At 44.9% G+C, this 24,033-nt stretch overlaps 1 protein-coding gene across 3 annotated transcripts in view; it reads right to left on the bottom strand.

Annotated features, from left to right (window-relative positions):
• The window catches only part of LRRK1 (leucine rich repeat kinase 1), a 72,336-nt gene that overhangs the window by 32,906 nt on the left and 15,397 nt on the right, over positions 1 to 24,033 (bottom strand). For all 3 annotated transcript variants that reach the window (XM_064722224.1, XM_064722225.1, XM_064722226.1), the window contains 12 exons: positions 20,219 to 20,382; positions 19,132 to 19,303; positions 16,662 to 16,841; positions 15,903 to 16,051; positions 11,040 to 11,266; positions 10,423 to 10,550; positions 10,121 to 10,284; positions 9,288 to 9,425; positions 5,633 to 5,745; positions 4,450 to 4,526; positions 1,153 to 1,282; positions 506 to 618 (listed from right to left, as the gene is read on the bottom strand). In XM_064722224.1, the coding sequence (XP_064578294.1) occupies positions 506 to 618; positions 1,153 to 1,282; positions 4,450 to 4,526; positions 5,633 to 5,745; positions 9,288 to 9,425; positions 10,121 to 10,284; positions 10,423 to 10,550; positions 11,040 to 11,266; positions 15,903 to 16,051; positions 16,662 to 16,841; positions 19,132 to 19,303; positions 20,219 to 20,382 (1,755 nt within the window). The remainder of the gene's footprint in view (positions 1 to 505; positions 619 to 1,152; positions 1,283 to 4,449; positions 4,527 to 5,632; positions 5,746 to 9,287; positions 9,426 to 10,120; positions 10,285 to 10,422; positions 10,551 to 11,039; positions 11,267 to 15,902; positions 16,052 to 16,661; positions 16,842 to 19,131; positions 19,304 to 20,218; positions 20,383 to 24,033) is intronic.

Genomic DNA, 24,033 nt, shown 5'->3' with positions numbered 1-24,033 from the left:
AATTCCTAATAACTGGAGCAGGAATAATTCCTAATAACTTTGTTCCCACAGGATTTTCTGATTAAAATGAAGAAAAAAAAAGAAAAAAAAAAAAGAAAACAGCATTGTAATGGATCCAAAAACCTAGCAGCTCACAATAAAGTCACTTCAATGGGACTGTGACTGCTGATCCTAAACACTTCAGTCTATAGAGAGACCATCTAAATATCCTAAAATATCCACATTCAGGAAGCAAGCCACAGAATTTATGCATACTGCAAATGAAATACTGCATTTATAAGTCATCATTTCAAATTGTGATTTGTCTTGAATTGATCATTACAGCCAGAGCTTAGCACTGATTATCAAATTTGTAAATATGAGTAGGAAGTTTCCCTGTGCAATTCCAGTTAACCCCATGAGGGCTCAGGCATTCACTGTCTGTTCCTGCTCTTGACCATTAAAAGGAAGAGATTTTATTGCATGTTCAGTCAATTTAATAAAGAATACACAGCATCAGCCTTACCCTCTTTTCTGATCTCTGCAGGAACGTTACTGATATTGAGTTCCTCGATATCCAGCTGCCAGAGATTAGCCAGCTGTCCAAGTTCTGGAGGAAGCTCTCGGATACCAGGGTTACTGTACAAAAACAAATAAATCTACCAACAACCAGGCTTTGTGTGTAAGTAGCTGCTCTCATGGACTCTCAGATTACGCTATTCTACCCTTGCAGAAATCTTCCATTAACATTTTAATAAGACTACTCAGCACTTTAATAGCAATTTCCATCCTAAAAGTGATGTATAACCTCAATTTATCCTCCAAGGCAGACAAATGTAATCATCTTTGCTGGATAGTTGAGGAAATAAAGGCAAAAATGATGAGTTATTGAATGTAGCACTACAGAAACTGACAGCAAAAAGCCAGAATGAACTAGAGGCACATTAGATTCCCAGGCCTGTGTTCAAAGCATTAGATCATCTTCCCTAACTCCAAAGACCAGCCTCCTCCTTATCTAAAGCAAACCATGGGCACAGCTCTAACGAGGGGCTGACAATTTCCAGCTTTCTGACTTCAAAAGCACTGGACATCTGGGGTGGGGCTCCACAGAAGACTGGTCACTAAAACAACACGGGAATAACACTGCAAAGCTTTTCCAGGACCTGGACTTACTTTCCTAAATAAAGCTCTGTTAAACCTTTCAGGAGGCAAACGGACTGCGGGACAGAGTCCAGCTGATTGTCGTTCAGATAAAGAACCTCCAGAGAATCACTCAGAAATGCTGGAAACTCCAAAAAAGGACCTGGAACGAGACAGAACACAAAATGCACCTTTAAAAAAAGAAACAACAAAACAGGCATCAAGGCTCTGAACCAAGAGCTTCACGGGAACTTTGCAGGCAGGACATGAGGTCACATCCATTGGCAGGGCCACCACCAAGCAAGAGCAGAAAAGCAAATGGCCTTCAGTGACAATCTAACATCAGTGTTCACATCTCAATGTCCTAAAGTCACAGTCCTGGAAGGGGACAGTGTCCAGGGCTTATTGTGTGCTGAGGGAGGAACTCCAAACCTGCCAAAACAGCTCAGGGGATGAGTGGCACCTTGTCTCCTGCTGCTGAATACATGGTATTATCTTGTGAACTGCCCCTATTGCAGCCTAACACTGAGATGGCATCCCATGGGTACAACTGGTTCTTAACAAGGCACTGAAAGGGCACACCCAGGGCACAGCTGGTTCTCAAGGTGTTTTTTCCATATTACCTGAGAAAAGCCAGTCAGAATTTATGTTCAGGTCCCCACACTGCATCCCACAGTAATTTATGGTGGATCAAAGTCAGTAACAACAGAGAAGAAAACCCAAACTGGAGCTGAGACTGACCTATGCTGTCTCCAAAACATGCTGGTGTTTGCCCCTTTGTTCTGTTTTAGAGAAGGACTCAGGGAACTTCCCCCATGCCTGAGGAGCATCTTGTGCATTTTGGGAGCAGCCTAAGCAGTAGGATCATCAATTGCATGGCTGAGTTGCTGCTGCTGCTGGAGGGGTTCAAACAAAGGGAAGCTCTTCAAGCCCCAAAGAGCACCATTTCACTCCAAAAATGGCACAAAAAGCTGCCATGGATTGTGTTGCTGTATTGAGGTTTGACATTTATCTACCAAAGAGCATCCTGAAATGAAGGAAAACCAGGCAGGCTTGGAGTCTGAATAGGAAAGTACAACCAGCACCATCTGCTGCCTCCATGGTCAATCAAAGCAACTCCCTGAGATGCAAGACTCTCCCTTCCTGAGGGATGGGACAGTTCCACTTCACCAAGATCTTCCTTTACAGAGAAAATGTGAGGAACTGCAATTAGACTCAGTCAAAAAGAGGAAAAAAAACTGGAAGAGGTTTTCTCAGGAGAAAACTCCCCAGTTCTAATATTAACAGCATTGCAGCCTGAGCTGTGATCAGAAAAGGAGCAAGATAGAGTCCCACTGTCTGCAGGGGTGTCTCATATACGTGACAGGACTGTCTGGTGTGGGCAGTGTCACAGTCTGCCTTTTGAGTTTTCAAACTGAAAAAATCATCTTTGGGATTATTTTAGGAAAACAGCAGGCTGATTCAGGGATGCAATTCACTTCCTTTCTGGCTCATTGCTGAACTTTGCATTGTTGCTCTTCAGTAGGTACCTGGGCACAGACAGATTTAGTCCCTCTTGGACACGTAGGAGCAAACTCCTAAAATAGCAGCAATACTCTGAATTCACCAAAGAGTCCCAGGTGGAAAGGAGTGTACTATATTGGAAGCAAGCTCGAGGTGTTTATGAATTGTAATTATTTATTCATGAGTTATTTATGATTTCTCTGGCTTCAGCTCAAATTTTCTTTTAAAGAACTGTAGAAAAATTAAAACAAAACCCATCTTGAAAATGTATTTTTGGATGAATAAACGCTACCAACACCACACATGCATGTGCAAGAAGTTATTCTGAGACTTATCAATCAAGTATAGTGAGCACCATAAATTATTCTCTTTAAATAACCTAGACTTCAGTAAACAGCTTTGTTGGTAAATCATATGAAAACCTGTCCACCCCCACCTCACCAGGAGACTTCTGTGAGCAGCTGATGTACTCCAGCTTCTGTTTTCTCTTGATGTTTAAATTCTTGGCCACATCCTCTCGTCTCACCAAGCTACACTTGGCAGAGGAACAGAGAGAAAAGGATGAGCTGCCTCTGCTCTGTCTCTGTGCTGCTCACCCAGGCACCAGCCAGGTGGGCTGCTCTGTGCCCCCTCACACCTGGGGCCACCTGAGGCAGCTCCAGGCTGCACCAGGGTGTAGAGTGGCTGTTCAAATGTCACTGCTGCAGAGCCCATCCTCTCCTGCCTTCTGGGTTTGCAGCATGTAGAGATTCCCATTAGGACAGCAATTCCCTTTTAGAGCTGGCTGTAGCTGCCTTTGCCTGCTGCTCCTGCCCTTCTCTCCCCTTTGGGAAATGCTGCTGCAGCACTTCACAGCAAAGCTCTGAGGATATGTCAGACTCCACAAGGTTCACACTCCTTTTCCAGTTGTTCCATAGGCCGACAATGTCACAGCATTTCCATTTCCTGCCTGTGAAACAGCACAGATCCACCTCTTCTCCCCCTGGGGGGCACACACACCTCAGCCAGCACAGCAGCCTCCACTGCCACGGCCAGGAAAATGAGGCAGGACCAGCCTGGCCTGGAGGTGCAGGTTAGAGCCTCTGCCTCCCAGAGAGCAGCTGGAGGTGAGGATCTCCAGCCCTAACCTACAGCTATGGCTGCACGTGGTTCATTCACCATTTTCACCTCAGACAGAGTTTGCAGGGGAACTGAGGGAAGGATTTGCTCCCACGAGCCATCCAGGGCTGCTGGGATGTGCTGCTGGCTCTGTCCCACTCTGTGACTGGCAGGGAATGCTTAGAGCCAGGCATTCTGCAGGCAGCCAGAATGACAAAACTCCCCAAGTGCTTTAAAATAAAACAACAAACAAAAGAAATGCAGATGAATCCCACAGAGAGCAGGAAGCAGTGCAATATCTTCAGATATCCCTTTGTTCTCTCTGGGATTTCACGTGCATTTCATCAGCTCTGCCCCAAACTGAGGGTGCAAATCACAGGCAGGGGAAAATGTGCCATTTATAAAGTGAGCAACCAAAACAATCCTAAGAGTCACAGGGATAATTATGGGTTAATTTCCCTTCAGCATGCCACTTAATGCTCTGGCTAAAAGGCATAACCTTCATGAAGGGCAAAAGAAGCAGGTTTCACACCATTTTTCTATATTGGTGGTACCAACCAGCTGCATCATTTCTTTAGAAACATTTTATCTGAACATATTTCCTCTTAATGAAACGCAGTTGCACTTTAAATTGCAGAGGAATTTCCTCTGCTTTCCCTCCAGCCAAGCTGCAGATTCCTGCTGCCTCCCAGCTCTGCTGGCATTGCCAGCACTCGCTGTGTGCCTTACCTGCCTCGGGGCCACCACGCACCCTGTTCTTGGTGGTGAAAAAGGGGATCCTCTTCGTCTTAAACCCCTCATCGCTCCTGTGGGCCAAACAAAACAGGGACTCGTGGGGAAAACATCTTGGAAAGGTGCTGGGCTACACTGGGAAGAGCCTGATCATGCACTCACAGGATCCCACCTGCTCTGGGGAGAGAGATGGGGGTGAAACCCACTGTGCAATCAGACTCCACCAACACTTGTCCAGCCCAGTGGTTTTCTCCTGGCAAATCAACAGAGCTCCTCAAGCAGCTCTCCCAGCTCCCAGGGCAGCAGCACTTGACCCCTGGCTTTATGGGTGTCAGGGTTAAGTGGTTGTCAAACAGCAGATTGAAGGAGTTTCACCAGAAGTGCTGGAGAACCGACCTGCAGCCACTGCCTGCCCTCCCCAGGGAGGCTTGGAGAAGATGACCCACCAGTATGACTCTGGAAATGCACTGGGACATTCAAAAAGTGGCAATTTGTCTTTTGTAACTGACACAGAAACTCCTAAGGACTCCAGAAACTGTGTTGGACAGGCACCCAAATGAGAAGATATCAGCATGACACAATTCAGTGCAATTTTGGAGATGATAAAGGACCTTTAACTCTCTATGTTAAACATCTCTATTGGAATTTTTAAACAGAAGAACATAACTCATTCATTGGACGATCTTATTAACATCAGCCTTAGAATCACAGAATCCTTTAGGCTGGAAATCTCTATGAACTTGCAGCTGGTTATACTTCCATTTAAGAAACAAAGACTTTTCAATTTTTCCATAACAATACTCCCACACTAACTAATAACTGCAGTCCAGCCAGATGGTTTATGGTTAAGATATGCTCCCCACAAACTTGTATTTGTAGTGATGAACCATACAGTGGGCTGAAGAAATTCCTACATGCTCAGAAATTAAACTGCTATTATCAATAATCTATCCACTTAATAAATGATACAGTGTGCTAAATGCCCAAAGAATTCAGCAAAGGATAATTCATCACTGTCACAGACACACAATGTACTTGGGGACATGGTATGTGGGTATCAATGCCTTCTATGCAGGTGATTAATTCTCTCCTGACACCCTTTGTGTTACACGAGGCATTGGGTTTGCTATTATTTCTTCAGCTTTTGTTTTCTTAGCCAAAACTTGAAAGCAACACTTACTTCCCAAGCTGGTTTTTTGAAAGATCCAGCGACTTAAGTTGTTTGCAATTCCACTTATCCTGCGAAGGCAACGTAACTAACTGATTTCCCAGCAGCTTCAGGGACACCAAAGCCTAGGAGAGGAACAGCCTGGAGTTAGGGAGCACCAAACACACAGAAGGAGCTTTTTAAGCATGGCTATTAAATAACAGAAACACGAAGAAAGTACATCTTATTCATCAGAACATCCTGTCCGTGCTGCCCAGCATGCAAACATTTCCTCCCTGTCCCCAGCAGGTTCTGCACGGAGCAGCACCGCTCACTCCAGGGAGATTATTGCTCCACTTGCTGACAGATGCTCTTGGAAACAGCCCATGCAAGAGGACATCTTACTTCTTAGTGAGCAAACCTTTCCAAGTGGGAAAGAACACTCTGATTTACCAACACAGGATGCCACGTATGGACTACAAATATATGTAATAAATGTGCGTGTCTGCACACAGTGGGCTTACACCTGCAGTGCATCATAAAATCAGGGTGCAAAACATGAACCACTTCACACAAGGGAAAGTTTTGATTGCTTTTTTATGACATCTCTATTAAAATGGACAGGATTTGTATTCACTTTCTGAGATATATACAAGTTACACATCTCCTTTTTTCCCCCTCCCAGCAGAGACAGGAATTTTAAAAACAAGTGAAACTGATTGAGACCATACAGTTAATCCCACACAGATAGGACTCAGCTGGAAACACCAAGTTTAACATACAATCTCCTTTGAATTTAACTGAAATATAAAAGAAAAAATGCAGTTCCCATTCAGCTTTGTAAAGTTTATGCTCTTCCATCTGCCCTTAATAATGTTGAGGCTCAAATGATGATTTTCATTTGGCTGAAAATCCAATTTTCCACTGAAAAACAGTGCTGTCTGTAGAGTTTCCAACCAGGTTTATCCAGCAAGCCCCCCCACCATGAAAAACTGAGATAAAGCAGAATGTCAGCTGAATTATCTCCTGTCAGAAGTACAGCAATATTAATGAATTATACCCCATGGAGATCATGTTTTACCAGCAGAGACTTCAGTGTCAAGTGTGTTAAATGTTTTATGTGCTCCATGTTAATAAAAAAGGTTTATGCCCCTTTTCATCGAGCAGGATTAACAGGGTCTCACAAAGCAGTTTGTTGGCCTTCCTCCCCTTTTTTAGATTGGAAAAATATGAGGTGTCCATGTGACATAAGTGATGGACAAGCAGCAGTGGCTGGAATGTGAATTACCGAGCAAAACGCTCCCTCTAGTGATGGAGAGGGGCAGAGCTGGGCTCTGCTGGGTTTGGGGAAGGTGAAAGGAATACAGAACTCCAAAGTGAGCCACCCAAGGAAAGGGAGAACTGGAAAACTGAGAACTGACAGAAAATGCTTTTACCATCATTGTGCTCCCCTGGGAGGAGGGCCCAGCCTGCCCTTGGCTCCTGGTGTGGGGCTCTCTCCAAGTGTCAGCATGGGGCTGTGCAAGGACAATGCCTCAGACTTCTCCCCAGAACACCCCTGGGCAGGGGGAGGGAGCAGAGGGAGGCTGCACATCCCAGAATTAGCCCAAATGTGCTCTGGGGGCTCTAACTGGGGTGATTCTTTTTCAGTCACTGTGTCTGTGTGCTCCCAACACTGACCAAGGGCACTCTCCAGGGAGCTGAGAGCCTGGGCAGCTTCTCTCCAGTGGTTCTGTGCATGGGGGAAATCAGTGACTGTCAGCTGGCTGTGGTTCTCCATGGCTGAAACTCTGGAGATCTCCAGTCCTTTTAAATTGCCTCTTGTCTCTGATTTCTCCATTTTTCCTGCCTTTCTGTGTGAGAATGGGGGCCTCCAGAAGGGACACAACAGCAGTGCCAGACAAACTTCCTTCAAAGCTGCTGCCACAGCATGCAAAAGGGTGTGGGTGACACCTGAGTGAAGGGACTGCAGCATCACATTAAGGTGTCTCAGTCAAGGTCATGATGTGGAAAAGCTGACCAGAGTCTAATCTGAATTATTCCACCCAGAGGGGGCCAGGTCTCTCCAGGAGAAGCCAAGTAGTCCAGAGAACTAAGACATGGCTTGGTTGGTTCCTTTAGAAGGCAACAGCCAGGAAAGCTGAGGAGGTTTCTGTTTCTCTCAACACCACATTTCTGGAGTACACATGGCATTAAGGACTGAGCTGGTCCCAGCCTCGAGATTCCTCTGCAAACCATGCAAAGGCCAGTGATAAACTCCACTGCACTGCAGCTACAGTGACAAATGGCTGTCCCATGACATCTGCTTTCAAGTCACAGGCCTCCTCTGCTCTCTGCTTTTCCCAGGGAGAAAACAGTTCACAGCTGTTCCTACATAAAAATAATACATTATCTGTAGGAACACTTCACTTCCCCTTTCTGCCTCCTCCACATCTGCTTCTGGAGCATGAGCACAGCCCTGTTCACCCACACCAGCTCTACAATCAAGGAGTAGCCAAGCCAGGGCTCCTCCAGGCATGCGGTTTCACCTTCTATTGCTCACCACACTCTGGCCCTCAGGGCACTGAAAATATTTTATATTTCTTTTATGAATAAAATGCTGATGATATACAGATAAGAACTGACATGATTTAGGGCAGCCAAGACTCACTAACTTTGAAAATATCAGCAAAGATTGTGCTGAGGTCTCTCCCTCTGCACCCTCTGAGCAGCAGCACCTAAGAACTGTGCCCTGGAAGCACCATCTAGTGTTTAATATCTGCCATGGTGGCTCCCACCCCCTGGGATGGCTCTCAATGCATTCAGAAAAACCAAGTTTTGGAGACAATAGTCCATAGGATTCATTCTGTTTCAGGAGAAATGCCAACTGGAAACAAACAGCCACCACAGAGCAAAGCCAAATGTGCTGGGAGGACTGGGAAGAACTGAGGGAATTCAACCCTCTTGCTCCAGCAGGAGTAAAAGGCATCTTTGCAGCACATCCTGAGATCAGGATGGGCATGGAAATGAACCATCACTTCTGCATCCTTCCCAGAGAGGCCAGCAGGGAAAAGCATGGAACTTCTGCCCAGATTCACCTCTGTTTCTTTGTTTTTCTCTGAGTTTCACAATCTTGCAGGGAAGCTTGGAGGAAACCCCAAGTTCTGCTTGCTTTCATGACAACACCATGTGAAAGCAGAAATTCTAAAGAATTTTGACATAAACCCATGGATCTGTGGTGTCCACAGGAAAGAATTATTTAATCTACAACCTTGAGGATTACAGAGGTCCCAGGCAGCACTGTTTAGGGCATTCAAACATGCTATTTTCAGCACAGAAAGACTAACTCCTAATTGCACAACACTTTTTTCAAGAAAAAACACAACTATTTTCGAGTGTACTTGAGTACATCAACATTTCAATGGCTGGAGCTTGGAGCTACAATGCAGGGCTTGTCTTCCAAACTGTGCTCCCAAATTCTGCAAACCACAGACATCCAGAGAGCTCTCAGAAGACCTGTGTGAGAAACTAGATACATCTCACTGGGTGAGGGCCTGAATGTGGTGATTCAGGGGGTGACAGCCTGCTCAGGGGCTCTGTGCAACTGCACCAGTTCAAACCAGCACGAGGGCTCCTACCTTACCCAGGCAGCCAGTCTGAGTCAGTGTCAGGAAAAATAATGTGAGAATTAGGAAGAAATGACACTTACCTCAAGCTGGAAGAGTCCTGCTGGAACTTCTTTCAGTGAATTCTCAGAAAAATCCACTTCTCTCAGGTGATTTTTCCAGAACACAGTCAATGCATCAGGTAGGAATTCCAGTGCGTTTCTAGAGGCTTTACAACATTTCTGGAAAACATAAAAAGCCCCACACTTACAGAGTAGTAATCATCTCTTTAAATAATGTGGTAGATCAGCTGTCACATATCAAAAGCTTTAATAAATTAATTTTAGGTGGTCTCTTTAGATACCTTGATCTAGATAAATTATTTGGCTTGCAGGCACATAGGGTTTGCTAAGGAGATGCACTCAACTGCTGGTCAAATTTCTTGATGGGCAAAAACTCCAAAAATTATTTTGAAAATCACCCACCCCTATTTGCTTTTCAACCACAAACACTTCCCCAGAGGATTCTGTTCCCCTGCTGTCCCTGTAAAAATGAGGAATAAAGTCACAGTGATGGGTGTGGATACAGATGTCCTAATTTGCCATGGGTTTGGGCAAAGTCACCCCTGGTGAAAGTTGGGTGTTTTGTAAAATGACCCTAACAATACTTCTGCCAGAGGAACCACAGAGAAAATGAACACATCCATGTAAGACACATTTCTAAAACTTTTCCACCAGTGCCATCAACATGGTGAGAACAGGGTGGAACCTCAGAAAGACTGGATCTGAAACCCATAAACCAAATTTGGCAGGGGCACTCCTAGAGAACAGCCTTTTAAGTATCTGACAGCTTTTTAAGCATCACAGTCAATTTTTCTTTTTTGCATTGTTTCAACAGTTATTTCAGCCTCTGACTTTGTCAGAGCAGTTCAACTTACCAGGGGGCAGGCCCAGGGGTCTGGAAACACTTTCAGCTGATTTCTGGAAACATTCAGCATGTTTAGGGACTTGAAGCAGTATAGAAAAACCGTTGGAAGCTCCACCAACCTGTTGTCAGAGACGTCAAACTCCTGCAGCTTCCTTAAACCAATCCAATTAGTTGCTGCAAAACATGAAACATTGTGGCCTTGGTATAAGCAGGAGAGCTTTTTAAAGCCACTTAAGCCATTATTTTAACATTTTGGGGTTCTTCCCTAGAGCCCAGCCCTGAAATACAAGGCCAGCACTGGACTGTACGTACTGTTTTCCTCGTCAAACAACTTCTCCAGAGAGTTTTTGGAAGCAATGAGTTTTTTAAGGTTTTTAAGATGTAGGAATCCAGTAGGAAGAGTGGAGAGCCTGTTGCTGGATACATCAACCTCGAGTAATCTGTGAGTACAGAACAATCTCAGTCAGGCATCAGTAAAACACTAGCAAAGCCTCCTGTAGCCACAGACATTTGTTTTACCAGGACAGCTTCAGTTCTGAATGAAAGCGGCTCAAGTGTGCCTCACAGGGCAAAGGATAAAACCCTAATTAGAAAATTAACCCTTCCAGGGAGCAGGGAGAGGTGCTCTGGACAGACAGCAATTCAAATCATTGCTATCAGCCAGTAAATGTCACTCTGAGCCAGCTTAGAGGAGTGGGGCTCACCAGAGCTGGAGTAAAGCAGAGGCAACATGAGACAACACAGGAATGAAAGTCCCCACAACTGTCCTGACAACAAGCTTGGAAACCCTGAGAATGCAGAGGGGCAAATCCTAAGCTAAACCTCACAGACCAAGAAGCTCCTGCAATGTGCTCTCCCCTCACACAGTCTCCCTCAAGGCCAGTGAGAGCTGCTCTCCCTGCAGGCTCAGCTTTGTGGGGAGCACACACCTTGTGCAAATGATCTCATCGGAGGACTGCACACTGGGTAACTCTGTCAGCTGGTTGTCAGCCAGGCTGAGCTTCCTCAGGTTGATCAGCCCCCACGGGATCACGGAGGGGAGGGACACCAGGCAGTTGGCAGAGAGATCCAGCTCAGTTATCTGACAGGAGATATCGATCAGCCAGTCCAGATCCACCCAGGGCAGCTTGAGGTTTGACCAGTTCACACACAGAGCCTGCATGTGTCAGAGAGAGAAGAGAAAACCACATTAGTGAAATGCCAGTTGGTCTCAGCCTGTGCTACACCACTGGGGATCTGGCAGAGCAGAGCACAGGCCATAAACATTTTCTCAGTTTCCAATCTGCTTCTAGGAATTAAACTGACTCAGAGATGAAATCATGCCTGGATATCAGCAGCCCCTGCTGTATCTGCTCCAGGATTTCACTCCAAAGACCATGAGCAAGCTCAAGCAGGGGACCTGGACCTCTCCACCAGTCCATATTATCCAGGGCCCAGCATGGACAGAAGAAAGTGTGAACACACAGTTTTCATCAATGCAAGGAAACAACCCAAGGCTTCATTTTCAAGATCAGCTCATTGCATTCCAATTCTTGTCCTGAAATGCACATTTTAAAAATTATATTCCCAAAATGTTTTCATAAACTTGTTGTTTTTGACATAACTCATCCCAAAACCAGCCTCAATGGAATGACCGTTAATTCTCCACCAGGAGGCAGCAAGAACACGACAGCAAATTTAATTTGCTTTCTTTTCCAATGCCCAGTATTTAGCTCTTTGGACCTTTAATCCTAAATTTAGAATTAAAAGGAATGAGTTTGGGAAAAGAAGACAAAGAAAAGGGAAACAAAGGCCTGTCTCAAATGCTTATCTGAGACTCAGGACTGATCATGTAGATCTGACAGTTCAAATGTTTTGGTGAATGGAACAAAGGGTAAGTACAAACAGATGCACTTTTTAGATACTGACAGTAGTTGTACTTAGTGCAGACACTGTGCTTTTCAAACCTTCACTCGTGATGCCTCAGGACAGCCCTGCAAATATGAATGGAAATATTATGCCCATTGTGCCACTGGGGAAACCAAGGCAGGGAGCTCAAAGCTACATCCACTGCCATGCCACAAGGCACCCCTGTAAAACACAGCAAGCCAGCAGCAACAAGAAATCAAATTCAGCAGAGTCTCCACTGCTACTGCAAAGTGCACAGCACCCAATGGGAGCTGCCCTGCAATGCTTCCACTCTCACACCAAACATATCCTGCTTTTCTGCCAGATTCCCCATTCTGCATATTTAACAGCTCCTTGCTTAGAAACTCTAAAATGCAGCTTTCTGAACTTTTCTCTCACCTGTAACACATACCACAAATCCCTTGGCTTAGGAAAAATGTACTTGTCCTTGAGTACACCAAACAGTGCAGCAATAATACAACCTTACAGCCTTCTTTTAGGGGCTGCAAGCAGGACCTTGTGTCTGTGCTGCAGACTGATAAACCATCTCTACTTTGCATTTAGATTGCTGTGTATCATTTCCCTCAAAAATGCAGAGGCATGGCCTCAGGGTGGTTAATGTGATAAGGAGATACCTGTAGAATGCAGATAATGACTTCTCAAACCACAGACAAGATTGTGAAATCCAGCACCTGCTATCAGTGCTGTGGGTTGGTGTCCTGTATCCAGGGCAGTTTCTGAATCCCAGCAATCAGTGCCCTCCTTCCCATGCAGAGACAAGGACTGACAGTGTCTCTGCAAGCTGGAGGACAAGCCAAACCCCTCTATCTGATTTAGAGACAGGGGACCAAATTCAGCTGGTACCAGTAAGCTGGTGTCAGTGGAGTTACCTTAGGGGTTTGGTTGGCTCAGGGCTCTGCAGTGAAATGTTAATTAAGTGAAAGAAATCCCGACAGCAGTGCTACAAAGAGGGGATTTACTCCCAACTCATACTTCTTCACGTGCACTGTTTTCCCAGAAAAGCTGTTTCTCTGATGCCAAACTCACAGAGCTCAGGGCTCAGCCCAACCCCTCTCAGTCTGGGGCTGGTGGTGAACTCTGTGCTAAACCAGGGACAGAGTTCAGAGGATGTTAGCTCAGGGCTGACTGCAGACAGCTCACTGCTCCTCAGAAGGCCAAGGAAAACCTCTGCAGACTCCCCTCTCCTGCCAAAGGTAGAATTTCTCAATACAAGCCCTGAAGACTAAACTGAAATCTACTGCAGCAATGTCAGGGGATGCACTGAGGCAAAGGACTGGAAATTGTGCAGGAGCAAGAAACCCCGCTGCTCTTGGGCAAAGGATCAACTATAAATATGAAAAATATTTACTTAAATCTGAGGCTGTCTGCTAAGGTGATTAAGAGAGGCTGTTGTGCATTTCTCCTAAATGACGTGACGTGCTCCAGAACCTCGCTGCTGCTGTAGATGGGATAATCTGAGGACAGGGATCTGCTCCCTCCATCAACAGCCCTGCTCTGAATCCTGTGTGGGACTGCTGCAGGGCTCTGTGCTGCTGGTGATGTAAGTGAGATTACCAGGATAAAGAAATGAGAGGAGGATCCCACACACACACATACATTTGTATGCCTGAATATAAAACTATTGGTAAAATATTTCCTAGGGAAAATACAGCAGACAAAGCTCTTCTCTGGCCTGTAATGGAAAAATTAACTATATCTCACACAGCACACACTGGAAAGTTACATTTATCTCCCTGCTGGCTACATCTACTGAAGTCTGGAATCTGTGCCTGGCCACTTCATTGCAAAGGCTCTCTTTGGCACTTGTTACCTGTTCCTGTAAAAATGGACCACTTCCCCTCTTTAGCAAAGCTGTGGTTTGCTGTGGGTATAAATTCATGCCAGGAAAGAACACAAAAAGGAGAAACAGATATTAGAAAAATGAGATGTAACTCGTGTTGCCTGAGAAAGGGCAGCTGTGCTGGGTGCAAGGGCTGTCTGGAAGGTGTGGCAGCCAAAAGCAGCTCTCAGGCACATTCTGTGCATAGCTCTGCAGCCACTGCTGTGAAATCCATTGGAGCTCAGCTGTGCTCCAGTGGTTCCACTCAGAGATAGCACAGAAGGACAAACCCTCCTCAAGTTCTGGGCTCTCTCTGAAATGATCAGTGCTTGGTTTGCCCTTCCTGTCCAAGGGGAGAACGCTGTGACATGCAGCTGGCTGCCACACACGTCCCAGTCTCCACACAGCCCAGTTTTGCTTCCTCCCAGTGCAAAATCCATCTCAGGATGAGCCCTCTGAGACAAGAAGAAAGCACCGAGGCAGTTTGTCTGCAGCTGCCACAAAGTTGTGCTGTAAAAAGTTATCAAAGTTATCAGGGTGTGTGAGTGTCACTTCCCAAAGATCTGAGCTCTGCAGACAAACTAGGACAGATCCTCCCCAGTCTGTCCCAGTCTGCCAAAATGAATTCAAAGAGAAAGGATTAAATAAGCAAACATATTAAAAATAAATCGCTACTAGGAGAATCAAGGTCAAGATTCTGTGTTTTTTCTCTGATTTTTTTTTTCTTTTTCTTTCTTTTTCAACCAGGCCATTCTGGCAATTAGCTGATATCTGAAGACTGCTCTCTTCTTTGCTCAGGGTGTGACAACAGCAAAGCTGAGTCATTTTTACAGCAGCTAAGTTAAATATTGCCAGCAAATTCACATAGGAAACAGACCTCTTCCCTGTGATTCAAACATTTATCCTGAGCTTATTCAAGCTGAATTATCCAGTTGGATTTCTTTTTTTCTTCTTAAAAACATTTTATCAACTCTTATCTACCTACTCTTCTCTATCTAGAATTCAGATTCCTTTTGATTATCTGCCAACAAAATTAAGAGTAGCACAAAGAGGGCTCTAAATCTACTGATTGAACCTAAAGGAGTCAAGCTCATTTATGTGGTCTAACACCCAGGGTATCAACAGAAACAGTGAGAGGATTCTGGCAGAAAAACAGAGAATGGAGAAGTTTGTAAAGCTACTAAAAACTCTCTCCTTATTTTAATTTAACACCAAAGCAGAACCAACAATGCTACAAGCTGAGCACACAGATACTCAACTGGATTGGTGAGGGACATCTTTTCACTGCCAAATTTTTGTGGCCTGATGAAAACTGTAAGCATTGAAAGCTCAGGGATTTGATGCTCTTATTCAGTGTGCATTAAACTACACGTTGAGGGGAAAAAATTCAAAATGCCTGATAATAAATTGCTGGAGAACAGTATGAATAATAGAAAATACTATGTGCTTCCCTATAAATTAGTAACAATACCAGGGGGAGACACTTTTTTACTGCTGAGAATCTGAAGTAGGGAAGATATTCAACAGATCATTGCTTTGCTCATGCTCCTTGTTAACAAAAAGCCACCCAAGCCCATTTTTACCTGCACTGTCTGACACAGAAGGGTTCCCATGCTCAGCTCTGTGCCATGCCAACCCTTGGGGACACCACAGAGCTGGTGCCATCACCCTGCAAGCAGGGGGCACAACAGGAACCTAAAGGGAGTGATGACCCTGGGGGCACAGAGGGAATCTGTGCTAGAGGCATCTCAGCTTCTCTGGAAGGCTTTGAGCCCAGAGTTGGTGTTTCCTGTCCCCAGCACACCCTGGCTCACACGATGGTGTTTAAATTGCCCCACAGAAGCTGTGGCTGTGCCTTGCACAGCGATGCCATTCAAATGCCTTGATGTTTCACACCCTGTAATTCAGCACCAAAGCCACTTGGCTTTCTAAAAGGGCAGCAAACCACAAGGCTCTTAGCTGAGGAGAAGATCAGCAGCCACATGGCACGCAAAGACAATTATCAACTATTAACATGATGCCCCTTCAAAACAACATCTCCTCAGGCAGATAAATGGTTACTTACTGTTTTTGCTGGAGCACTACCTGGTAGTGGGGTTGTCTCAATGAAATACTTCCTCAGAAGGTGTTTGCTGGATTCAGGGCTGTCCATCAGGATGTAGGAACAAAAGAAAGCTCCATTCCTCAACAAAAACACAGCTACATCTTCATTCCCTTGGGAGAAAAGCAGATTGTTTGCTCCCTTCACCTCAGGTAAATGAACCAGCAGGGAGCTGAACAGAAATCCTGGGAAATAACCACTTCTGAAAAAAAACTGTGGGGGTGTGCAAAAAGGAAACTGAACTGTGTAAAGGCTGTTTCCTCCAGTGGCAGGACTCAGTTTGGTCAAACTGAGACAGCAAAGATACTGTGTAAAAGTGCTGGCCCAGGCTCTTTCTTTTTTCTCTTTTTTCCCATCTTATTAAACTACACACACAGCTGTGCTTTGAAGTGCAAATTATTCAGCCTAAATCAAGCATGTGTGCCAGAGTGTCCATAACAATAATGCTTTTACTTGCAAGGATTCTGAATTTTAAGGGTCTTTTCCTTAGGAGTTTATAGAGGAAAGTTCAGCCTCTCAGTATTTACAGCAATCTAACTTCCCAAGGCCCTGACTCCAATTTGGCTGAGTCGACAGATTCAGAGCCAGTTTTACTTTAATTCATCCTGCTGGAAATCCAACTGCAGACACGGCATGGACACCATCCTGTGTGTGAACAGCTCAGCCCATTCTCTGCAGAGCTGGCAGGAAAGGGGCAGACAGTGGAAGCATGCAGACACACACCTGCCTTTATCGCAGCGTAGAGGGGCAGGCGGATGAGGACGGGGAACTCGTTCCTCCTCACTGCACAGCTCTCTGGGTCAGCACTGTAGGCACGGATCAGGAGCTTGACAATGTCCAAATGGCCCTGCTGGCAGGCTATGGCCAGCATCCAGTTCAGGAGCTGCTGGCAAGTGTTGGGACCTACCAAAAACACACAAAATGTGACTTAGTTGGCGCCACCGAGCTGTGATGTATGAGGAACAGCCACGGATAATGGCTGAGCAAAGGGGTTTGGGACAGGGTGAAACTCCTGAGGATGAAAGGAACAGCTTGCACTGCAAAAGTGTGTCAGAGAAGGGCCCTAAGCTGGTCAGGCACAGCTTTCAGCTTTGCTTAACTGTTCTTTACCCACCCAAACAGTGGGTGAATTCTTTTGTCTGCCTCTGACTTAAGCATTCACAAGGCATTTATCTGCTAAAACACCAGCAGATAAATAAACATCTGACCCCAAAGAGGGATGATCAGGACTGTCTTGGCATCCAGATCCAAACAGACATTAGATCCAAACACCCAAGATTGGCCACTTCTTCCAAGATCATGAGAGGGAATACAAAGAATGGGGAAAACCAGGTAAGCTTTCATGTTATTGGAGGAATAAAACAAACAAAAGAAAAAAAGCTTCAGCCAACAAAAAGGGAATTGTTTTAGCTTGTTTTTGCTGCAACATGAAGTCTCCCACAAAAACTTTCATTTCCCCTTCAAATATTTCATTTCAGGTCAACTCTTCACTATTAATTCATAGTAAAGTCAGACAAATGTCATTTAAAGCTAAAAACTAAAACACTATGTTCTGATTTTTGCATGAATTTGCTGAAGTCTTAGTCATTCTCAAACTGCCTTTTTTTTTTTTTTTTTCAAAAATAACGTTTTCCTGTAGAACACCACTTTTCTCCAGGTGTGCCTAATTCTGGACATGCAACTAAATGCCCAGGACAGAATTATTTCTGCTAACAATAAGCAGTCCTCAAATCTCCCCTGATTCCCTGTAATGCCTCCATATCCTTTACAAATTCACATCCTCTCTGAAACATTTACAGGAACATCCACAAGCCCAAGTTTTACATGTCAAGGCTTTTTTGCAGCTTATCCATGTGGAAATTACATCTCTCTTTGCATTCTTAACAACTCCACTAAATCCCTCACCCTCCTGCTACAAAAAATGGGCTCCACTTAAGCTGTAAACCACAAGTAGTTCTCAGTGTTCCAGGGAGAATCACTGCAGTGCAACAGCCAAATTGCAAATTTATGTAATTTATACCCAAGTCCTGTGATTGGTTTCTCTGTAACTTCCCAAAAAAACAGCTGGAAGGTCCTGCATAAAACTTTCTGAAAGCTGCTGTTTGTACAGAGCTCCTCCCCTGACCCCCCTGAAGCAAGAGTTGGAGGGAATTTGGTCACTTCTAAACTGAGCTAAGTTTCCAGAAACTACTTTAGTCACTTTTCATTACTCAGTGCATTATATTAACATAATTTAATTTTTCTACTAGGTTACTCAGCTTCCTTTCTGGCTGAAGGAAATATTACATTTAATTGCATCCCCCAAACTGGAACATTTATTTTGCTTACCAGTGCTCCAACAGGACACCAAATAAGCAGGTTTCCCAACAGGTTATTCCTGTTCTCAGTGAGTCCATTGGCAACTATTTAGTCCCAGTGAGGAGCTAGAGCTCTATTCAGGTTAAATATTGCAGAAGCCAGATTTGCTCTTGTGTTACTGCAGTGTCTGAGGTCAAGGATTTGCCCCAGATGTTCTGCAGGACCTCTGGGCCCCAAATGCATGGAAGGTCCCAGGGAGAAGCAGTTTCCAAGCTCAGAGAACACTGAGAGAGCAACAGGGACCCAAACACAGCACCTGGTCCTGAGTCAGAGTTCTGCCACCACTGCTGCCTTAGGAATCGTGTCTGAATCAAAAAAATGTCTCTGCTCCAAAATAATTACTACAATAAAACTTAAGTAAAATGTAATTATTATTCTAAAGAAGGAATTCCCCTGAAAGTCCCCAAAATGTCAAGCAGAGAACAGAGTGGGTGTCAGCTGTGCACCCAAAGTGTCCCTGACCAGTCAGGCGACTCTGCCAGCACCACTGAGGCTGTTGGATCAGCAGTGGGATGATGCTGCATCCTGAAAATCCCCTAATCTCCCTGTAGGGTCTGGGATGTTACCCAGCTGTGAGGCCTGACAGGAATGAACTGTCTCATTGGCATCTTCCTCCACTTCCAGCCTGCAAACATGGAATATTTTTATGTATGTGTTTCTCTTCCCCAGGGGGAAGTTTCCTTCAAGCACAGCAGAGATCTGATCCCGCACGCACTTTCCCATGACTAAACCCCTCCCTTTCCAAGGAATGCCAAAAAACCCAAATGCCTGCTTGGAGCTGCAGCACACAGCTCCTGAAAAACTCGAGGGGAGGCAGGGTCAGCCCAGGGCTTACCACGCAGGGAATCCAGCAGCTCCTTCACGATGTCCTTGTGCCCAAAATACGCCGCCACCACGGCTGCATTGTCATCGTTGGGCTCTGTTGGTAACACCACCAACGCCTCCTTCAGCAGGTACCTCACTGCCTGCAGGTCCCCATATGCTGCTGCAATGCCTAAAAGCTGACACTGGTGAAGGAAACACAGCAGAAGAAACTCTCTGTTAAAGGCAGCAGGCAGAGAAAGAGCATTTCTAGAGCTGTAAGGGTTTATTTGTGCCCATGCCAAGGCATGTCCACTGTCACTGTGGTTAATAGAAAATGTCATAAACACTAGTGGCCATTGTAATCATTGTTGATAAATTTATTATGTTGATTTGTTGGGGTTTGTATTTTAGTTTTTTGTATGGTTTTCCACATAATTTGTTGGGCTTTGTATTTTAGGGGTTTTTGTATGTTTTTTCACATTAGTGCCCGAGGCACAGAACAGTGAGTATAAACCCATTCTTCATGGACCAACAGAAAAAGCATTTGCACAGCTCAGCTGCAAAATGCAGTATTACCTGTTCTGGAGATGGCCACTGTGACTGGACTTGACATGCAGGGAGCCTCCCAGAACACTCACATCAGCTCTGTGCAAAGAGCAGGCCCAAAAGGAGGGCTCTGAAGGCAGAGCAGTGCAGAAGCTGGCACAGAGTTTGTGATAAAATTCTACACACAGGCAGCAAAATCTTCCCAGGGGGCCATTAACCATCTTTGCACTGATGGGGGAATACATTTTTTGCTAAGTCTATAAATTGCTTCCTTTTTACAGGGAAAAATGCATTTCCCTGTTTGGTGACCACAGCAGCAGCACCCCTCCTCACACAGCCTGTGCTCCTACAGACACTGCTCCCTGTGGTCTGCCTCATCTTCCTGATCTGCGTTTTCAAGGGCAAACTGTTCCTGAACATGTTCCTGCAGAGCCCCACACAACCATCCATGCCTGGGACCCACACAACCAAACGGATTTTCTCCATGAAAAAACGACAGAAAACAGCAGCAAATTTGAAATTTTGGCATCTTTGCCAATAAAATCTGAGAGAGAGCAGCAACCCAACCCAACCTTTTCCACTTGCAGTGCAGTCTCCTCACAGGACAACCTAATCAACTCTTGGGCCTTGCTGGTGTCCCCAGCTTTGTAGGCATCCTGGATGCTTTCTGTCACAGGGGTCTGGGTGACGGAGACGTCGCCACTCGTGGACTGTTTGCCACCCATGTCCACAGTTCCTGCAGGGAAAACAGCAAAGAGAAGTCAGGGAGAAGTGCCTGCTCATTACCCATGCACAGCCACAACATCAGTGAATCCTGGGAATAAAAGAAGTTGGTGATTTTCAGTGGAATTGTTTGCTGCACGCAATAGAGCCTGGTAAGAGAAAGTGATAAATGCTAAAGTTCCTCCCAACGGGGACACGAAACTGAGAGGGGCAGAGTTCCCCAATGGTTTCCAGAGGTGGTTTCCAAAGGAAGGTGTGGAAGCTCACACATGTGGACACATGAACCCTTCATCTCCTGGCACACTCCTCCTCCTGCTGAGGAGCCAGGGAAGAGAAGGAATTGCATGGGACTGGCACCTGCAGGAATTGTGACAAAGGCAGGAATCTGAAAGGCAAATCTGGATTTACTGGCCTTGCTTTAGTCACACTTCACTCCTGACAACAGCCTGGCAAAATCCCACTGTCCTCCAGCATTTTCAACCTCTACAAGTGTGAAATAAAAGAAATTGGAAATATTTACTCTGGGGAAAAAAAAAGTAAAAGGAGATTATGCAAGATGCCCAGTGTCACCTTAATCAATTCTGGAGAATCTCCTAGACCAGACTTTCTTCTCCTAAATGGTGTTGGGAGCCAGAAGAGCTTTTAAGTGTCAGGGATTAAAAGCTGCAGCCATTAGAGAAGATGCTTTGGTGGGTGGCTAATGAGGCAGGCAGGAAGTCTCACACCCAGCCATTCCCCAACTACCAGTACAGGGAAAGCTGCATTAAAGTCACTGAAATACAAGATGTTTTCAGGTCTACTCCTGAACAACAACCAAGACAGAGGAAAAAAGCATTTTCCACTTGAAAAAAAATGTTTTTTTCCTGCTAAAATATAATGAATTATTATTGCTTATTTACAACTGGTTAAATACAGCACTTAAGCCCACAGTTCTTCACATGTATTAACAAGGATTTATTTATTTTTTAAATAGACATATATGTCACACAGGGCCTAGTTTAATGCAGCCTGGAAAGAGAAGTAAATTTGGAGCAATCTATAACTGTCAGTAAATATCTTTGAATAATGCAGCCTGAATCACCAGTAGGTTCTGACTAACACTTCTCATCAATTATTTAAACGAAGCTCAAATCACTCAGACATCGGAGATGGCTCCAGAGCTCGGTGCCATTAAACGTGTGCCCTCACCAATAACCTTTCCCAGATGATGCAGAACCTGTGAAGGACAAGGAGCAGAAATCAAGGCCCATGAAAGTGGGGTTAAATTACAGCACAATAAACAGCATCTCAGAGTTCACATTAATGGGTGTAGTGCTTCCATAATTCTGTAATTTTAGGGAGTATGTGGGAAAAAAAATTATTCCTGCATTTGGTTCAGTCTTTTAAAGCACACCACACACCTATAAGGGATCACTAAAAATATCACATATGATTTCATTTTCATTTTCATGGACACCAAAGATAGGAAAAAAATATTCTTAGGCAAGTATGTTTAAAGGATGATAGAAAGGAGAACTTCAGAGCAAAATAGCTCTCCAGTCAAAACAACTCAGAACTGGACTAAGAAAATTCAAGAAGTACAGATCCCAGCAAACACTGCAGTTACTGGAACAAGCAGCCTCCCCTCTTGGCACCCTGTGATGAAATCCTGAACCTAGAGAGAAGCTCTGGAATTCCCCTTGGAGGAAAAAATGCCTCACATCAGAGATACAAACCAGCTGGAAAGCTCCTCAGCTTCCTGCTCAAGGAGCCCTGCACACCAGGGCTGACAGAGCAGGGCAACTTCCATCTGCTTCCTACAAATTGCAGAAAGGAGGGACAAATTTTACTCAATTCCAGCCTCAATCCTGATTTTAGAGACTGTCACTCAATTTTAGAGATTTTAGAGACTGTCATCTGCAGCCATTCCAGATGTAAAAGCACACCCTTTCTGCCAAAGAACTGAGCAGGACCATCTCTCTTTGATTTTAAATCATGGCCTGGGAGGGTGGAAGTACAAGAATCTCACAGTCAGAGATTCATCAGATCCTGGTGTCACATTCCCCTCAAGCAGAGAGGTCTCCAGCCACCCTCCCACACACAGAACTGGGAATAAAGGAAGTTTGAAAGGAGCATTTTCCACCTCTCCTGCTGGAGCCGCCCCACTCCAACAGCACAAGAAGGGTCACAGGGTTGTGGGAAGGAGGAACTCTGCCTGCTTGACCCCAACTCAACACCACTTCTGTGTTTTGCCCAAGGACTACTTCACAAAACAACTCAGCCAATGTGTTGGGCTTCCCCTTACACTTCTGGCCCCCTGAAATCCTTTGTGGTGCAATGGCTCAGTCACAAACCCTGGTGCCACCAGCCCTGGAAGAACATGGGCTGGCCATGAGTTAGGTGTAGAATTGTGGGATCTCCAGGAACTGGAAGGTCACACCTGGCTCCATGGAGCTTATTGCCAGAACAATCTTCAGTGTATTCATTTTAGTCCTTAAACTCAATTTCAGTCTTGTTTTAGGGAAACTTTTATTGACCAAATAAAAACTGCTCAGTTTTGAATATCTCAATTCATCAAGCAGAATTCAATAAGGGTTTCACTGAGTGTAAGAAATCTGGGCAATTCTACTGTTGGAAACCAATATTTTTATATGAAATATTCTTGGCAGCAAGATATTGCTACCCATCTCAAATTTCTTACACCAAAACTTCCTTCTATGATTCCATTCTGCAGGGTAAATTGACCTCCTGCCTTAGGCCCGAGGGAAGAAGCTGCCAAAGGTCTCCAGCAAAAAACAATCCTTGTGACTATCAACTGGAAGCCTGAAAAGTGCAAAACTGGTGAGATACAGGTAAAAAAGTTTGCAACAGCTGTACTCATATGGTGCTGTCAGATTTTAGTAGAGCTTTCAGACGTTAAATGAGACAAGGTTGGCTGTTCATTCCCAAATTTTGAAAAAGTACAAACACCATCCAAGGCAAAGTTAACATCTGACCAACAGAATTACCCACTTCACAGAAGACTTCCCGGTGACTTAGTAAATGATATATTGGCTTCTGAAAAACTAGGGCAAATTAAGAAGCAGCATGTTCTATAACCTTCATTTATACTCACCAGTGGGGGGAAAATAAATAAGGAAAACTACATTTTACTGACTAAAGACTGGTTATTTCTACAAGATGCATGACTGACCTACCATCAGCAGTGCCATTCGTGTAGGCTGGGAATAACGTTTTGCCAATACATGCACCAGCCATTTTTAGCAGAAATCTGGGCTGAAATCCAAAGAAATTCTGCTCTGCTTTTAACCTCACATGTCTCCTGCTCCTTGCCTGAGCTCCTCATGGCTCTCCTGTCAGAGCCACCTCAGTCACAGCCAGCCCTGAGCAATACTGGAGCTCAGGAACGCTGAACCTCTGCTTTTGGACTTGATTGTGCAACACGCTGAGCATTTGAGCCCAGATGTAGCAAAGGGCTGCAAATTCTTGGATTTTATGGATTTAGGAACCAGCTTGTGCACACTGCACACAGGGTCTGTGTTCCTGCACTTTCTGTGTGCAAGGGATGATATCCCAGCAGGACTTCTCGGATATTCCTGTACTATCCAAGAAACTCCAGAAACTTTACACACCCAGTGACACATTTTTTAGTTTCTGCTTTATTGCACACAGATCTGGGCAGTTC

The sequence above is a fragment of the Zonotrichia leucophrys genome, chromosome 10 (assembly GCF_028769735.1).
Source record: "Zonotrichia leucophrys gambelii isolate GWCS_2022_RI chromosome 10, RI_Zleu_2.0, whole genome shotgun sequence".
NCBI lineage: Eukaryota > Metazoa > Chordata > Aves > Passeriformes > Passerellidae > Zonotrichia > Zonotrichia leucophrys.
This window is presented reverse-complemented; position numbering and strand designations above follow the sequence as displayed.